Raw genomic sequence first — 19,119 nt, 5'->3', positions numbered from 1 at the left:
ATTTGGAAGCTTTCCTGGTTTTGAAAATCAGAAAAATGACTTGCAGAAAGTTGGCAAGCCAGTCTTATCCTTACTTATGTTATTACAAGGTACATTAAATAAAGGATTTCATTAAGAGAAAGGTTGGTGTACTGGCAGTATCTCCACGTGGAAAATATTGATCAGTATTTGTTATGCATATGGATGTAGTGCAGTAAAGTATAATTGAAGTTTCATTTCACACTCTGAGCAGAGAACTTCTTAAATTTCTTTTGGCTTTTGAATGAAGACATTCACAATTTGGAGCTCTATCACTGGGCATTAACCAAAGTTTTGACTGAAAAGCGGTGAGATGGAGAACTAGTTCACTGCTGGCTCCATATTATTAGCCTTTTCCTTGTATTTGTGCGTGAGTGTAGATGTGTTTATTTGTTGAGAGGGAGAATGAAATCTCTTAATTTTTACTCAAGATGACTGTTGCATGCATTTCGTGCCTGATGATTAAGGGAAAGATCTTCTTCCCATCCACTTCTGAGGCAAAATTCAAGACACAGCCTTAAAAATTTTCTGTGTACTACATCCTAATGTTGATATTAGTTTGTTTTGTTTGTTATTCTGTCCTGAATTGTTTATATGTAAGTGTATCACAAAATCATCGTAGATATAGTGGAAGGGACAAATGTGTAGAGCTAGAACTGAGGCTTTACTATAAACTACCATGGTTTTGCTACAGACTCTGAAGAGTGTCGTGCTGTTACTTCACTGCAACAGCCTCACACACAAAAAAAGCTTACTTTTTAAATAATGTGCTGATTTAGAAGTTAAATGCTGAGCAAATAAAGATCTCTGACAAAAATCTTAAAACAAAAAAAAATCTGCACTTAGGTGTTCCATTCATAGTTCTGTTCAGTTTTTTTCTCATTGTTTTACAGTGGTTCAGTTCTTTTATACTTCTCATTTTTTAAAGAATCATGAAGTAATATACAGTTTATATGCCTTCTATTTCCATAAGGGGTTAAAAGTTTGGAAGCTGAGAAGTCTAGTATTGTGTAGGGTTGAACCCTGGATGGTGACTAAGCTATCTATTCTGCCAGAAGGCTGGCTTTGCCTTTTTTCTTCAACATTCCCTTCTTTGGTAATGAAATAAAGTTATCACTAGACTAGACCATTTAATTGTGTCAGAGGTTGTATTTTATATTCAGCAAGGGAAGTGTAGGATTTATTATGCTCATTTTAAAAGGCAGTGTCAATACCACCTGCTCCATGAATAATCTCAAAATTCTTAATAGTGGCAGAAGTCTTGTACAAATGTATTGTGAATAAGTGCTCTTATGGGAGTGGAATTTTAAAATGCCAGCTTGTTCTTTCCCCTTCAGTGTTACCCTAGTTGTTTGACTTCATTGACTTAAGCTGTTTACCTCTTTGGAATAGATAATAGTGCTGGTTTTCTTTATGGAACTCCTTTCCCCAACAGGAGGGGCAGTAGGGAAGGGAGGAAAGCTATCTTTTTTTTTTTTGTGACAAGTAATTGTCATGAAATGTTTTGCAGGCTATCTGCAGGAGTTTTTCTTTCCTTATTTGTACAGATGTTCTGCTGGCAAATCCCAAAACAGTAGAATTTCCATTGTATTGAACTGTTTGGGCATTCTAACAGTTCTAAGAGTCAGGAATGTTACTCACTTTCAGGCTGTAAGGCCTGGAGTAAGTGTGTCTCCTTTGTACTGTTTTTTCATTTTCTTGCTTGTTAACCTGGGTCAGTGGATAAGGCCAGACATGCCAGTATTGCTACACCTTTCTTGCCATACCGTACAGATTGTGGCAGAAACAGAAGTGAAATTATTACATGTGCAGTACCAATAAGCCTGGTTAAGAACGGGTTCTAATTTCTTATTTAAAAATTACTCATGTCCTTGCAACGGAAACTCCTTGTCAGGCTAAAGCTGAGAGGGCTTCCCTTCCTTGGCAGCTTTAGTTGCAAAGATGGAAAATCTGTGCTTTACAAGCAGCCTGCCTGGAACAGTTTGCAACTGCTGCACTGAGACTTAACCAGGTCTTTGTTTCAAATAGGAAAGGGACATGGTATTGTTGCACACACAAACTTCAGCAAAGATTTGCACAAGATAGCAATATTTGTATTGCAGAACAATTCAACTCTGTGGCTTTTGTATGATAGGACAGATGAATGCTGGTATTGCGTGGGTAATGTGAACATGGGAACTGAAGTGCCCTTAATTTTATCACTTGATAAGAAATTCAGATTCAGAGCCTTCTTTATCATTTTGCTGTAGCTGCACTTCTGCAGGCAGCTGAGATGACAAAAAAGCTTGCTTTAGTTTAAAGAGGAGAATGGATCTTTGCCCCCTCTCATCCATCCAACACTCTCTTCTCAGCCATCCCACACCTATCATCTCATGAACATACTAAGCAACATCTGTCACCTTATTAAAAATTCAGTTAATCCTTTTGTTTCAAATTATTTATGAGTAGACAGGCCTCCAGTAGGCTATTCATTCCAAGCTGAAGTTACTCCAGCCCATACATAAAACAAAAGAAAACTCTAATACCTCCCATCACATCTGGTGAGGTTTTTCCATATGCATTTCTGTTTAATTTATCATATGCTTATTTACTTAACTGTGTCGTACATTAAATGCACAATTCTCATGCTGTAGAGAAGATGACTTGGAGATTATTGTGCCCTCTTCCAGCCCTGGCTGAGTGTCCTGTCCTTTAGGTCTTGGCCTAAGCCCTGAAGCCTGGTTTCAAGGTTTAAGAGCCAGTCTTCCAGGTGTAAAAAAAAATTCTGCTTTTGTTGGGCTTTTTTGGGCAGTGATTCAAGAGCTTTTAAAATTATCCAGCAGTGTCACGTGATTTGTTGGTTGCTGAGTTGCATTATGTGAATTGCTGAAAGACTGACATATCTGAGTAAAACAGGCTTTAATGCCAGAACATTTATAGTAAAGTATCGTTAGGACTAAGAATGCAGAATGAGCTGCTCCACCAAACTGTGGTGTTTTTTTGTAGTGTTGTCAGGGTGTCGCATGTTATATCAGATGACTGCTCCTTGATTCTGGGAGCAGGCTGCTCTCTGTAGCAGCTGGACATGGGTAGTTCAATTCAGCTAGCAGCACAGGGACAGGCTTCTTTTCATCATCCTTATACTAATAGTGGGATGTTATATTCATTGGAAATTATTTCCATTACATGTGTGGTAAAAAGCTATTTTGGATTTCTCCCAACTTGTTACTTAAGGTACTTGTTGCTCTGGTAATATATATGTAGTGTTGAATAGAACAGAATAGTTCCTTTGGAAGGGACTTGCTCTGTTGATTGTCTTTCCATTTGTATAGGGCAGAAAACTTGTGGTCTCTAGTGGAGGGATGAAACATGAACAATTAATAGAGTATGCAGAGAGATGAGGAGCAGGTAGTTCTAGCTCCTGAAGCTGAAGACATGCTGAATGCAGCATAGCAGTCAAAGAAGCAGCTTCTGTAATGTTCCTGGGAGAGATGTTCTGAGTTTAAAACAGCCATCAGTGAATACGTGTGTTTTAAGTCTCTGCAGACAGTAAACTCCCTATTTGAGAATTGTAAGAATTAAGTAAAGGTTGAACTTCATGCAGACAGCAGTTATTTGACTTAAAACGACAGAACAGGTGAAAAATGCAGATGTGCAGTCTTGTGCACAGAAGTTGCAAAACTCACTGGCTGATTTCCATTTTTAAAATGTTGATTCTAATCTTCATGCTATGATATACACTAAGGAGACAAATGGTACTAACTCTGAGATATGTGCTTATTAGAGCTCTGACTTGAGAAAGTAAAACACTAGTAAATAAAGAAACAGAAACATCACTGAATCTGCATGCATATTTCCTGCATTTTGAGTGAAATGAAAATGTCTGTCTGACTTGGAAAGAAGCGACTATGATCTGCTAGTTTGAAAATGGGTTTTGAGCTGCTTACATGGATGTGTTTCTGTAAGTAGGCTGTGCTTTATACAACTTCTGTCTGCTTTCGTTAAGTTGGCTGTTTATGCTTTGAGCTTTTGAAAATCATTATGGTGGTTTCTCTTTTGCGAAGGACACTGAAGCCATGAAAAGAGCTTTAGCCCTAATAGATTCGAAGATGAACCAGGCAAAAGGTTGGCTGAGAGATCCAAACGCACCTCCAGGTAATAATAAAAATAACAAACAAAAAACCCTCCACAGTATTTTGATTCCTTTTTTTTTTTTTAAGGTGTGAGTAATTCACTTGTATAATGCAAAATTTCCTTTGGATATCAATAACTTACATGTAGTGAATCATTTTGAAGCAGCCCATAGGTAGTCTTTTCTTTATAACCTGGAAATCAAACAAATTGTGTTTAATGATCTGACAATCTTTCTCCTGTTTTAAATTATCTACATATACACTGTATAATGTATATATTTTTCTTTGCATTCCACTCATGAAATAGAAACTAAGTAAATTGCATTGAACAGTACTGAACTGTTGCTACTCTTTAGAACTCCTCCTTCTGTATTTTCATGTTTGTATAACTTTAGGTTTTTCTAATAATAATAATGTAAGTATTATTCTTTCAGTCTTGACAGAAAATACTTAGCAGAAAAGGTGCAATGAATACTGTAAAAAGTCACCTTGATTTATATAAAATGCTTTGTGTTAGTGTGCATCTTTAAAGTGAGTAAAAGCAGGTGGAGGCCTGTTCCATTTGGACTTTAAAGACCTTATCTGAAAAGCTTCCTCTGAAACTGAAGCAAAAATAATGCAAAGTTGAACGTGAATTGTTGTTATCAGTGGAGCTGCTGCTTACACTTGATTTCGTTCCCTTGCCACACTCAGTGCTGGAAACATGACTAATTTCAGAGCCTTCTGTTGTTTGTGATGACAATTAAAGCAGTAAAAGATCAAGTATTCAGTTACTAGAGACAAATGCAAAAATTATTGTAAAACTTCAAGTCAGATTTTACTCAATATGTTACTCCAAACTAACTGCATAATATTTTTATCACCTGAGTGTTCTTATGGCAGGACTTCTGAGCCAGTTCCACTACAGTAACTTAATTGAGGAACTGGATGTGCCAGTGCTCATAACATGAGAGGGTGGAGTTGGAGGTGGATTGAAGAGAGGGATGAATCTTTCCTTATTGCTCTTTCTGTTCTCAGTCTGAATACACTACGAGTTTTAGGAATTTCTACTTACAGAAATTAAGCTATGATAACAGAATTTTTAAATTACTTGAAATAGATGGTACATGATGCACTTTATTGTTACTATGCTGTACTGTTTCAGAAATATGATCTCATGAAGATCACATTTGGTGTATATCGTAGATTTTAATAAATACATTCTGATGACTGAACCTGATGAAATTAGTGTGGTGGGACATGCAGCATTTTATTAAACCAGCAGTTTATTAAAAGATATCAAAGCATGTATAATTTGATATTTTACTGACTGTACCTTTTAGGGGATGCTGGTGAGCAAGCAATAAGACAGATCCTTGATGAAGCTGGAAAAGCAGGAGAATTGTGTGCAGGCAAAGAACGCAGGGAGATTCTGGGAACGTGCAAAACTTTGGGCCAAATGACTGATCAACTTGCTGATCTCCGAGCTAGGTAAATCTACTGCTATTCCACTGCTATTAAAACAGCTATTCTGAACTCATAGTTGCATAGTTTTACTTGTATCATTTCTTAACTTGTAGGAAAGGAAGCTCTTAGTGCTAAACATTTTTTTCATCTGCTCTTCAGTGTAGTAAATACTCCAAATTGGAGTGTTGTTGTATCAGTTCATTTTTTGTTGTGGTACTCACTGTCTCCTGCCCCTAAAAAGAAAAAGAAAAAAAAAAGTAAAAAAGAACCCATGCAGGAAACCTAGAAAGCTATTAATTATGATCCACTAGGGAGACAGATAATGGTTTCATGGTGTAATATTTTCTCCTGAATTATTTTTCTTTTCAAGGTAAAGATAATCTGATTAAATACTGTAATTCTTGCAATAGTTGCTGGGAATGCTCCTAACTACTTTTTGATGCTTCTTCATTAGAGAAAGGCTTTGCTCAATTCTGAATTGAATTTGTGATGCTCTTTGGCAGAGGACAGGGTGCTACACCAATGGCGATGCAGAAGGCACAGCAGGTGTCACAAGGCCTGGATTTGCTGACTGCAAAAGTGGAGAATGCAGCCCGGAAATTGGAGGCCATGACAAACTCTAAGCAGGCTATTGCAAAGAAGATTGATGCTGCTCAGGTACTGCTAATGATTAAGTAAATGCTTCAGAAAATTGTTACGTGTCACACTAAGCTTTTGCAGATGTATCCAAACACAGCACAGTTACTCTTTAGAAGCAATATATAGAGAATATTTGTCTTCAGTCAGGAAAATGCTAAATTCATGAATGTAGAGGATAACATGAGTTTGGTTAGAGCTTTGTTCTTTCATAGATTGTTTAGCATTGCTAAAACCTTGAGTGTTAGGTATTTGCAGTGAGGAAATGTCTTAACTTAGGACAGAAGGTCAACTTATAAAAGGAAAGAATAGTTTCAGACTGCACAGGTAAGTGGGCTCTGTTTTGGGAGCGGAGTTCAGGGCATAGAACCTACATACAAACAGAGCCAATGAAACTATTGTTTTCATTGCTATTTCATTTCTGTAACGCTTAATCTTCAGTGTGTGATGATTATAAAATAAATCTTCAAATACCATATAAGTATGTGTATGTAGTTAGCCAACATATATTAGTGTGTGTATATATATATGTCTTATCAGATGAAAAGCCTGATAATGTAACTTTTTAGTAAGGGCTCTGCAAGGAATGTGTTACATTGTGTGCAAACAGCATCTGTTATTTTTCATTGGAACCCTCTGAGATTGTGAGTCATTAAAACAGCTAGTTGAACTTCACTTCTGGAAATATTGTTGGCAAATGTTGAGGGGAGAAGGAATGGACAGTCATTTAATTTGTCATGGTGTTCAAAACAGAACGTTTTCCTGACAATAGCACATCAAGGTATGTAATCTCTAGCAATTGCTTTTAGGAAAAACTGCCTGTTAAATCAAGCTCTGCCAGCTGTACCAGTTTTTCTTTTTGTTTATTAAAACATATGTTAAAACATTATGTTAAAAGATAAGTTGTAGAGGAGTAAAGACAAACTCTTTCTATTAAGAACTGGCTTGCGGATCCCAATGGCGGAAGTGAAGGAGAAGAACACATTCGAGGAATTATGTCTGAAGCAAGGAAAGTTGCAGAATTGTGTGAGGAGCCTAAAGAAAGAGATGATATCCTTCGCTCCTTGGGGGAAATCTCTGCTCTGACAGCTAAGCTGTCAGATCTGCGACGACAGTATGTATTTATTGTCTCACCATATATTTATTTGAATTACTTTAATTTGCAGTTCAAAGTTGTAAAATAATTAATTAGGATATTAATGATTAATTTTGGAATGTATTTTCCTCCAAGAACTGTGAATAGACATGTTATACTTCTCAGCTTATTTAATAAAAATGGAATGCGAATAACTGTTCAGTTCTTGGAGGGGAGAAGTTTTTTTAACATGCCTTTAAAAATTTCATCTACAAAATATATTATCATTTTTTAATGCTTTGGTTTAATTTCTATCCTAAAGCTTGATTTGCAAGATCTTCCTCCAAATTAGATTAACTGGAGTTGTATATCTATAAAAGATTTTTTTTTTACTGCCTATGAAATATTTTGTAGGCAATTGCCTTGGCGATATCAAAGTACTTGAGAAGAATGAGATAATGTGAAATTTAAGCTTGTTTATGCAGACAGATATCACTGTTTTTTGCTCAGCACATTACTGTCTGGTAGGGTGGATTATCACACATTTCGATCTTGAGTCAAGTGTTGTGGAAGCTGTAACTGTATAAATGTGAGAAAATCGTGCTACGTAGTATTCAGGGCTCAGCTGCATGTAGTATTTCAATATCAGTTTTGCACAGTGTTTGCTTGAGAATTGAAGTGAGAAATGATCATTGTAAAAATTGTGATCTTTAATTTATGGCCAGTGGCAGTATGGAGATAAAACTTTTTCTTCATTAGTCACTCTTCAGATTTTTCTTGACATTTGCTGCTGTAGATCCGAATGCATTCTCTCTTTTATAGTTTATGAATGGCTTTGTGTCTGTTGCTGCTTAATTTTGTACTTGCAATATACATAGCATTACTATAGCTGATCATGGTTATGGGAAATCAAAGTTATCAATGATAATATCATACCTTCCTCTGCTTCAGTGCTGCATTGGACAAAAGTAATAGCCAGGTGCTACAGCAGCAGAATGGAATGGGGATTTATGGATAGCAGGCATTATTTCTTCTGAGATTCAAGTCTCAAGTTTGACCTTACTGAAAAGATTAAGTACCATTCTTTGTTGTCTTTTTCCTGCCAAATTTAATTTGGGATTAGTTGTGAATGACCTTTAAGTGACTTTTTTCTTTAAATCCTCAGTGGGAAAGGCGACTCTCCTGAGGCCCGTGCATTGGCCAAACAAATAGCTACATCACTTCAGAATTTACAATCCAAAACGAACAGAGCTGTAGCAAATACCAGGCCAGTTAAAGCAGCTGTCCATTTGGAGGGCAAGATTGAGCAGGCTCAAAGGTGGATAGATAATCCTACAGTTGATGATCGAGGAGTAGGTAAGTTTTTCAGCATGCTCTTCTCTTCTATCACAATTTTTCTGGTGTAACTTAGTAATTTTTAAGATTGAAACTACTGCTTCTGAGATGAAGAGGGTGAGTAGAATCTCTTCATTGACAACATAGTTCATGGCTGGTAGTTTGTAGCCAAGTTTTTACTGTAAAATTTACTGTAAAACTATCAAGCTGGCTGGTGATTTTCTTTGTGGAAGTGAGTTTGACAAAGATGGGGAATGCACACACACACGTACATACTTTTGGCTGCTCTTTGTTCTTAATGTCATTCAAACATAGTTAAGTAATCAAATCCTTCACAGACCTGATCTAATAATGCTACTACTTGTATGATTTCTTGATTATCTGAGGAGAATGCTACTTAAAGAGAAAAGTGATCTGAGAATCCTAGGATGCTATCAGCAAGCATATAATTATGATTAATGAAAAATGGTACTGAAAGCTTATTGTAAAACATCTTGGAAAGTTCTTGTTTTGCTTCTTCTCACAGTAGCATCAGTAGGTGGATGAACCTTCAAGACTGGATTCAGTAGTTCTTCCCATAGTAATTAGGCTCAAGTAGCGCAACTGATGCAAGTCAAAACTTATAGGAAGCAGTATAACTGCAGACATTTAATGACTTTCTAATATCTTTCCTTATGTCTGTGAAGATAATTTTTATTGTGTGAATAATGAATGACAGATCATGGAATTACAGATAGTGATCCTGATAGCTTGGACACTCGAGAAATGAAGCTTTATTTGCAGAACACGAAACTCCGCTATTCTCTGGATACAGAATAGTGGAGTTATGTGTACTGATACTTTCTGATGAGCCAAAAGCATGCTGTGTGAGATGACCAAGAAGGCAGTAGGTAATTCTTATGAAGTGTTTTGACATTAACTGAAAACCTTCATAATTGTATTGTTTCACTTGAACACAGTAAAATTTGAGGTGCTTGACTTGAAGAAGCACAAAACCTAAACTTATTCTTTTAAGTTCGAAAGAGTAATAGGGAACTTAAATCACCCCCAGAGCCTGTAAATACCTAGTTAATCATGAAACTTGTGTACATACTGGAAGTTTGTGGCAGGAGCCAAAGTTTCTCAGTGCTGGACATGTACTACAGGATTGAATCAATTGTAATAGGAATGCATAATGACAAAAATCTATGAAGTGTGTATGGGAACTGCTGAATTATGGCCTGAACCTCTGATTGATCACCTGAGATGAGCAGTGAGTCAGCCCTGGGAGCACAGGTGAAGGCAATTCACCTGTGCTGCTGGAAGGGGTGGAGCTTGGCTCCATTTAAGAGCTGACTACCAGTGGGGAAGGATCTCTTTCTGGAGAATCCCTCCTTTGGAGTTTTCCAAAACTCCCAGGACAAGCGAGCCCAGGACAAGTGTAAGCTCTCTATCTATCCTTTTTGGTGTAATAACCTGCTTAGCCAAACTCTCTTGTATATTTCTTAATTATAATACCTGTGTATTCATTGATTATACAAGGGATATAATATGCCCCATAGCAATAATGTTTGTAGCTTAATGAGGAAAGAATAGAGTTGTAGTGTGATGTCATAATTTATGTATTTTTCATTTAATTGTATTTCGTTGGATTGGTCCTCTGTAGAATGCTTGTAGGAAAGGTTACATTGAGGTTATTGGATGGAACTTTAAGGTCTCTTCCCACCCCAGCCATTCTCTGATACGTGCTCTGGACGGATTTCTGATAGAATTTTTTCATCCCTATGACAATATGGAAATATCCCTTCAGTAATCTCTCCAGTATGAATGACCATGTCAGAAATAACATTTGTGTGCTTACAGTTAGACTGAGGTAGTGCAATACAAACTGCATTTTGAAGTAACAGCACAGATGGCAGATTTTTTTTACATAAAAACTCGTAACTTCATCATGCAGGTTAGTTAGGTGGGGGCTAATGTAACTGCTGTGGGCAAATACAAGTTAGGCAAGATTTATTGAAATACTGAAGTGCATCTGTTTTGCTGCACTCAGCTAAACAGTAATTAAAAGTCACCTTGGGACGTTGCAGCAGAACCAGACCTAGCTATACTTACAAGCTTTCTTATCATTACAGTTGACTACTGAACAGTCAAGCTCTATAACAACTTATTTTAAAGTAATTTTGAGCTTAATTATGAACTTGAATTGAATGTTAATGTTGGCTTAAAATGATTCTTTAGTAGGTCTTTAAAGGACTTAATATGTTTTGAATACAATGACTTCCTTTGAAAAGAATACTACTCGATTACTGAAAGAGCAGAAGCATATTGTTAATGAAAGAACAGGAAGTGTCTGTGATTGAGTGAAGGAAATTATCCAACTAAAAATAACTTTTTTAAGCACTTAAAAAAACCCAAAAACTAAAAAACATGCTTCATAGTTTTTTCTTTCCTTTTCTCCAATTGTGGACACCAGACATTATTTACCCATGATTTGAGGAAGGCCTGAAGAGGATATTCTGATTTATTTATTTATTTTTGCAATTTTGTACTTGTACCCTCTTCCTGCTCAGCTTATAATGACTTGAAATGGTATGGAAATGAATTCCAGTACATGAAGCTTACAAATGATTTCTATAGGAGTTGACAGATGACTTATGTAAGAATTCCAACTGCTGTAATTGTGATCTTGAGGCTTTCCTAGCTAAAAAAAAAGAATGCATCTCGAGGGCCTCGCTTGCTGTAATAGACCAAATAAATTGGTGACGGTTGAAATTCTTCTAGAGTTTTGAGCTGCCATTGCTTACTGGGGAGCTGCAGATTCTTCTCAGCACCTGAAACTGTGTTCCTAACCCAGAAATTCTGGAATATCGTTTAGTTCATGATGCATTTGCATTGGGCTTTCAAGTTTTGTTTCTCCTGTATGTTAATGCCTTGCATCATCTTCCACTACAGGCCAGGCAGCAATTCGGGGTTTGGTTGCAGAAGGTCGTCGCTTAGCCAATGTCATGATGGGACCTTATCGTCAGGACCTGCTTGCCAAATGTGACCGTGTAGACCAGCTGGCTGCGCAGCTTGCTGACCTTGCAGCAAGAGGGGAGGGAGAATCTCCGCAGGCTAGGGCAATTGCTGCTCAGCTTCAGGACTCCCTGAAGGTAAAAATGTCATCTTGTGCAGTGAAATGCGTGTACGTGGAAGTATTTGCACTGCTCTGATAAAGAGCTTGTATGTAGGTGGAGGAGCAAAAAACTACGTAGGTTTATCTGGAAGACTTAGAGCAATCTTTAATACAAAAACCTTGATATTATGCCATAGAGATTATAAAGGAAATCATAGAATTGCTCAGGACCTTTAAGACCATCTAACTGCAAGTCCAACCATCCTACCGTAATATAATTACAAATGAACAATTTAGAAGTTAAAAATGAGGGTAAGTCTTACTTTCAATGAAGATAGAGTGTTAGCGTTGCAAATCTGAGGGGCAGGGTCTCAAATAATTCCATTTATGGCTTCGGCTTCTATCCTCTTTCAGTGAGTAGAGTGTATGCTGCTTGCATTTTGAGTGCTGTAAAAGCATGTGATTTATTGAACATGCCTCTAAGATTGTTTTATCTGTATGACTTTCAGTGAATCTGCTTTTTTTTCCCCCTATTTTGTTTGTCATGTGAAGATGATGTAGGATTGGAACCCTTAGGAACTTAATGTTTCTGTGTAACGTGTAAAATAAATTTGGCTTTTTTTTAAGGATCTCAAAGCACGGATGCAAGAAGCAATGACCCAGGAGGTGTCTGATATTTTTAGTGACACTACAACTCCTATTAAGTTGTTAGCAGTAGCAGCCACTGCTCCTTCTGATACTCCCAATAGAGAAGAGGCAAGTATTTGATACTGTTTTTCCCATGTGGAACTTGAGTTACTAACTTGTTTACTGAGAATCACTGTTTTGAAAATCAAACTGGTGTTTTGAATCAGTATTTTGAAAAATAAGTCAGTATTTTCACAAACGTATAATTCATGCTTAATAATTCTGACTGGGATGATTGCCATGCAAATGTTTCTAGTGTCTTGGAGACTGACTTCAGTAAATGCTAAAAACTACTCCCTCTGATATTATGCCCTGTTACTCTGAGCATGCTAAATATTCGTTTACCAGAATCACTGACAGCAGTTTCTGAATTGTATATCTCAATATTAGATAAGCTGATTCATAACAGTATTGATCAATGTACTTAAACAGTTGTCTCACTGTGTAGTGTAGTTCAAGGCTTCTGACAGTGTGAGGTGTCTAGAACTCTATGCTTGCCAGCTCTGTTTGCCTAGTTTGTTTGAATGTGATGAAAATGATTCCCAATGCCTTCAGGAATTGAACTTCACAGCAGTATAATTTGTGTCCTTGAATCAATAAAAACTGCAGGAAGAGGAATGTTTTTTCCATTGTGAAGCCTCAATTTTTAGAGCAGGAACGCATATTTTTCCAAATACAGTTTTTTTCTGGGTTCAAAGATTAGTCTCTGTAAGCTAAACTGGCGTCAACTCAGTAGTTGTTAAAATAGAAATCAGGAGTTAGTGTAGCTTGTATTTCAAAACCGTAAAATGTGATAGTAGCCTTTGGGAGAACCAAGTGAATTCGTAAAGCAAGAAGTCTGCTAATGTAAGGATGAGAGTTTCAAACCTTTTGTGTTGTCCTGTTGCATCCTGTCAGAAGTTATGTCAAGTTTGGAGGTCTTGTAGTTTGACACTTGAGAAATATTCTGTTCTGTTAGGGAAACAAGGCTTCTTTAATGCATCTTTCTTTTTGGACAACTAGGTGTTTGAAGAAAGAGCAGCAAACTTTGAAAACCATGCTGCTAGACTGGGAGCAACAGCAGAAAAAGCAGCTGCAGTTGGGACTGCTAATAAAACTACTGTGGAAGGCATTCAGGCTACAGTGAAATCAGCAAGGGAGCTTACCCCACAGGTTTGCTTGTTTCCTCTCAAAATGCTATTATGAAGGTTGGAAAGGACCTGGGTGGAACTTTCCATATAGCTCTGCTATCACAGTAAGATCTAAATGACAGCAAAGAACATAGTACTGACATTCTGAAAGGGGGAATGGCAAGTACTTGTGTGTATCCTACCAGGTAGGATGAGGTGATCAGGTGCTATGTCTTAGTCTTCAACTTTTGGGCAGAAGTGTTAGTAGCTTATCTTGAAATAGTTACATTAAGACTTAATAAATTACATAATAATTTAACACTAAATAAATTACATTAAGACTTAATAAAGTGCTTAAAAAGTGCTTTTTACATCATTTTACTTTCTGAGTTAAGCTTCTATCTAGAACTTGTTTATTAGTGAGTCTGTCTTAAGTATTTTACTTCAGTGCTGTCAAGAACTGGTTATAAATGGTGAAATGCTTTTTGGTGTATAAGCTAGTAATTGAAGTTGTAGAGAAATATTTCTATCATAAATTTCAGAAGAATTGTAAATTTTTAAGCAGATAGGTGATGAGCTGGAATTACAAGTGAGCTATACATTCAGTACTAAAACAAATGCATTTTCAGAAATGTTTATGATGTCTTTTAAATACTGATATTTTCATAATTAAAACCACTTTGTATTGGCAGGTAGTATCAGCAGCTCGAATTCTCCTGAGAAATCCTGGAAATCAAGCTGCTTATGAGCATTTTGAAACAATGAAAAACCAATGGATTGATAATGTAGAAAAGATGACAGGTAAAAGTAGGCTTTCTTTAAAATTTAAGATGATACTTTTACTTACCTATGTGGTATGGTTTATTATCCTTTTTTGTTTGGATTGAGGACACATGTATGGAAGGTAACCAGTGAACAAAAATAATTGCATTGAGAGAAGTGGAAATGTGCTGTTTGACCCCAGGAATTTGTGTGTGCAACATGCCACGGCATAAATAAAATAGCTTGCTTTGTTGCTTTGAGAAATGAGGGGGAATAATTTGGGCTTCAGTTCTTTCCTGGGAAAAACAGGATACCTTGTGTGCTTCTAGCAGTGATATATCACAGTGGCACACTGAGGATTTTCATACTTCATGATCTTGGCATGTTGAATGAGGACAGAAAAGTGAGGGACAGGGGAAGAAAGCATATTCGAAGTTGTTATATCTTGATGAAAGTAGTAGTAGAATAAAAGAAGACTCCTAATCTACTATGTCTTTCTGAGATGCTTAAAGGCTTCAGTCCTGAAGCGTAGATCCTTGCATTGTGCTGCTAACAAAATAGTTAGTCCTCACTGTATGCTGTATCCTTGTCTATCTCTATAATTAACTTCTGAAAGATTACAATTTTACTGTTTTATCGCCATGTATCACCCTTAAGTTAAAACACAACCAGAGGAATCTTTCCTTTTGTGTGAACAAGAAAAGTACAAAACTGCTGAATTTTTGCAAAGAAATTTGGAAGGAAGGTAATGCTATCGTGTAAGTCAGCTCTTCATAAAAGCAACAATCCATGATAGATGAGCAAGAGTTCAGGGTGTCATTAGAGGGTGCAAGTCTGACAGCAGTTGAAGTGCTAGAGGTACCATATATAATCAGAAGTGCAACAGCAGTGAAATGTTTGGTCTCATTTTTCATGCTGCCTTCCGCTCTTCCCCATCCCTCATTTTGGAAATGGTTACTTCTCTGGTCATAAACCAGAATACCAAATATCTCTTTCCAGAGTTAAAATTGGATTATTAATGTTTTCAACTTTTATTCTAGGGCTAGTGGATGAAGCCATCGATACCAAGTCTCTGTTGGATGCATCAGAAGAGGCTATTAAGAAAGATCTTGATAAATGTAAAGTTGCAATGGCCAATATGCAACCTCAGATGCTGGTAGCTGGAGCCACCAGCATCGCTAGGCGAGCAAACCGCATCCTGCTTGTGGCAAAACGGGAGGTTGAAAATTCAGAAGACCCGAAATTCCGGGAGGCTGTTAAAGCAGCTTCTGATGAGCTAAGCAAAACTATATCACCAATGGTAATGGATGCTAAAGCTGTAGCTGGAAATATCTCTGATCCTGGTAAGGATTCAGTCGGCTGATTTCAGATGTATTTTTTGCTGGTGGAAGATGATGTGAAGTAGTGCTGGTGTTGTCTTGTACAGCTAAGGATCTCCTATTATGGAAATTCTGTATGCTTAAATTCCAGACTGGTGAGATCAGCATCACACCATTAACTGCTGGATCCTGTTCTTTTCAAGTGCAATCAGAGACCTCTGCCGTGTTCAAGGGAAAAGGATTCGGCATTTTATTTGATTACATGATTTCATGACCTTTGTCAGAGACAAACGTTTCTTACTATTATCAGTATATATGTATTTGAATCAATGCATATTTAAGGAAAATATTACATTGTCTTGTATTCTGAAAGCTGATTGGCTATTGATTGTTACTGTTAATCAGCCTAAGCTTTATTTTATGTATTTTATAGATATGATACTGATATTACAAACATGAAAATTGAGCATGAACTTTTCGGTAGCTTTTAAAATTTGTTCATTTCTTAGATATATCTGTGTACATAGTACCTTATTAGAAGTATATTTTTGGCTAATGTTGCAGTTCTAAATACTATAGAATGCTGTTAATCAATCTGAGAATGGGATTTTTATTCAGGTTTGCAGAAGAGTTTCTTGGATTCTGGGTACAGGATTCTGGGAGCTGTGGCCAAAGTCAGAGAAGCCTTCCAGCCTCAGGAACCAGATTTTCCCCCTCCTCCTCCCGACCTTGAGCATCTTCATGTAAGTGCCACAAAACCTGTCATACTCCATTGCCACTGACAAAGTGTGGACTGCATGATGCAATTTCTTGAATAAATTTATTACTTCTCAGAAATAAAACACATCAACCAGCCAGCCAACATATACATGTGTAGCTAGAAGTCTTAAAACTTAAAAAAAAAAAAAAAAAAAAAAAAAAAAAAAAAAAGAAACCCAAGTAGTTCAAAATTTGAAAGAAGATATTAGAATGTGGTGTTTCCTTAAACAGGGAGCACTTAAAAAACCAAGAGAAAGCATGAGCTTATGCTGTCTTCTCTTGCCATGACACACAGTGCTTAATCTTTGTACTCTTTCATTGCACTGAACAAGATTTCTACCCTCCTTAGCTGAGTGATGAGCTTGCTCCTCCGAAACCACCACTTCCAGAAGGCGAGGTTCCCCCACCCAGACCACCACCCCCTGAAGAAAAGGATGAGGAGTTCCCAGAGCAGAAAGCAGGAGAAGCTATAAATCAGCCTATGATGATGGCTGCTAGGCAGTTGCATGATGAGGCTCGGAAATGGTCTAGCAAGGTAAGAAATTGTTACATGTGTATTCTGTGCAAAAAATACTTATTTTGGATCAGTGTGTTAGTTTGGTTCATTGTCAGTTGCCTCCATGCAGGGAGTAATCTTAGACCAAATAGTAAAACATTGTAGTTGGAGGAGGAATTGGAAACCCTTACGTATTAGAGTGAACTAAGTACAACTGGCCTAATATTTGTGAGTCATAGAATGATAGATGATAGAATGCTTATTATCATAACTCTGTGAAAACAAACATGTTAAGCTGTTTGTGATCCTTAGTGCTAGTATTGCTAGACAGTCACTGCTGCTTGTGCCTTTCTTGGTTAACAAGCTGGTTGCTTTGTTTAACTGTTTTCAGGAAATCTGCATGAATTCTGCAGCCACCAGCTGCAAAAATCATGAGTTGTTTTATGTTAGGAGCTGCAGGTTACTATGCAGTTAATCTGGTCCGCTTTAGATCAAAAAAGGGGCTGTATATAGGCAGCCTGGTCTCTTTTTTTTTTTTTTTTTTTTGAGTCACATTTACTGTCGAGGCCAAAATCCTTGATGCTCTTTAAAGTTTAGTTCCACAACAAAGCAGTCTAAAGTCTGTCATTCCTATAAACGCAAATGGAACTTACAGCTGTATTTCTTTGGTAGCAACTGAGAACTTGAGAGTAGCAGCTTTCTGCAGGCATAACTTTATGGTCAAAATTTTGCTTTTAAGACCTCCACTTTTTGCTTGCACCCATCTATGTGGTGAATGAGAAGATAATCTTTGATTTTTACAGAATCAACTTCAACTGAATATGCACAAAGAATGTAATGCTTTGAAAGTATAGATAAAATAAAAAAAATCCTGCAAAATTTTTTAAGCCTTTTCCTTAAAATGAAATGCTCTTACTTTGCAGATACTTGTGGCTATACCACATACAATTTTATATTATTAAGGAGTTAGACTGTAACATACTTAGTGGTCACCTAACATTTGTCCTTCTAATGCTCTGTAAATGTCCATTTTAGCAATAAAGAGACAATTACTTGGCCAGTATGTTTTGGGGAAGGAAGTAGTGGCACTCTTATCTGACACTATTAGTTAGTAACAACTTGGCACATGCAGTCCAAGTTTTTAAATATGTTTACAAGGAGTTATATAGGGCCAGAAGGCTAGAAGATTAAAACCGTGTTTATAGTTTAAGCCACTTCCTTATTGGGTGGAAGAGGGATTGATGGACACTGATGGTAAGGGATGTAGATTAGACTTGGAAAGACAGAAACACAATGTCTTGCCTCATGCTGAATGGCAGAAGACTGTCAACTGCCTTCTGCTTCGTTGTCCTTTTACATTAGCTCACTGATATTTCAGGCTTATGGGAAGGCAAGTAGGTAGTTTTCAAAAGTAACTGGTAGCATTCTTCATTCCTGTAAGATGTGCAGTTCATTTCTTCTTCTCCTTCCCAAAAACTTCTTTTCATGGAGGGGATTCCAGGCTTCTGTGTACTCAATCTCTCATGGAGCACAAATGAAAAATCAACTGTTGCTTTAGATTCCATTGTCTTTCTGCCTCTTGATTAAAGGAGAGAATGAAGTTTTGTTTAGTTAGGTTCCTGTGTCAAAACTACCTTAAAAATGAGGGATACTTGGAGGCTTTTCACCGGTTTGATACCTAGAGTTAAGTCTTCAAAGTTGAGTTAATTTGGCAATGTACAGATATTAAAACTTCTGCATGTTTCTGCTGGTGTAGGTGTCTTTGGATAGAAAATTAGACCTCAAGCAAAACTCAGTTGCAAATGTGTAGGCTTTGGTAAGGGTTGTTTTGTATAATGCAGTCAAAAATTGAAGTTAATAAATGTGCTACAACATCTTCTTTGTTAAAATACTGCTATATTATAAATGCCTGTATTGTTACACTACTGTTACCTCATCTTTGTGAATGAATTCAATGGAATATATTTGCTTAGATTGTCTATATTTTAAAAGGTAACGGGTACAACATATTGTGGCAAAACAGTATCATATGCTTCATAATCCTCTTAATTTACTAATTCTGTTTCAGTCTCTTTTTTTAAAAACTGTAATATTAATGTCATTCATAACAGTCAGTATCATCTCTTTTCATAACCTGGTTTTGTTCATTTTCACGTTACCTGCAGTACTTCACTTTTCTTTTCTATTACTCCACCTTTTTTCCTTGACAGCCACACAGTGTCAGTGGTTTTTCTGTGGTCTTACTGCTGCCTCTTACTTACATCTATG

The 19,119-nt window shown here is 36.9% G+C and overlaps 1 protein-coding gene across 2 annotated transcripts in view; it reads left to right on the top strand.

The window, feature by feature from the left end:
- The window catches only part of VCL (vinculin), a 58,250-nt gene that overhangs the window by 32,185 nt on the left and 6,946 nt on the right, over window positions 1-19,119 (top strand). For both annotated transcript variants that reach the window (XM_031603004.2, XM_031603002.2), the window contains exons 7-18: window positions 4,062-4,152; window positions 5,453-5,600; window positions 6,080-6,233; window positions 7,151-7,326; window positions 8,453-8,643; window positions 11,557-11,756; window positions 12,347-12,475; window positions 13,409-13,558; window positions 14,208-14,316; window positions 15,318-15,620; window positions 16,215-16,339; window positions 16,705-16,890. In XM_031603004.2, the coding sequence (XP_031458864.1) occupies window positions 4,062-4,152; window positions 5,453-5,600; window positions 6,080-6,233; window positions 7,151-7,326; window positions 8,453-8,643; window positions 11,557-11,756; window positions 12,347-12,475; window positions 13,409-13,558; window positions 14,208-14,316; window positions 15,318-15,620; window positions 16,215-16,339; window positions 16,705-16,890 (1,962 nt within the window). The remainder of the gene's footprint in view (window positions 1-4,061; window positions 4,153-5,452; window positions 5,601-6,079; window positions 6,234-7,150; window positions 7,327-8,452; window positions 8,644-11,556; window positions 11,757-12,346; window positions 12,476-13,408; window positions 13,559-14,207; window positions 14,317-15,317; window positions 15,621-16,214; window positions 16,340-16,704; window positions 16,891-19,119) is intronic.

Source organism: Phasianus colchicus, chromosome 8 (assembly GCF_987193195.1).
Source record: "Phasianus colchicus chromosome 8, bPhaCol1.hap1.1, whole genome shotgun sequence".
Lineage (NCBI taxonomy): Eukaryota > Metazoa > Chordata > Aves > Galliformes > Phasianidae > Phasianus > Phasianus colchicus.
The sequence above is the reverse complement of the archived record's forward strand: the minus strand, read 5'-3'. Positions and strand labels throughout refer to the sequence as shown.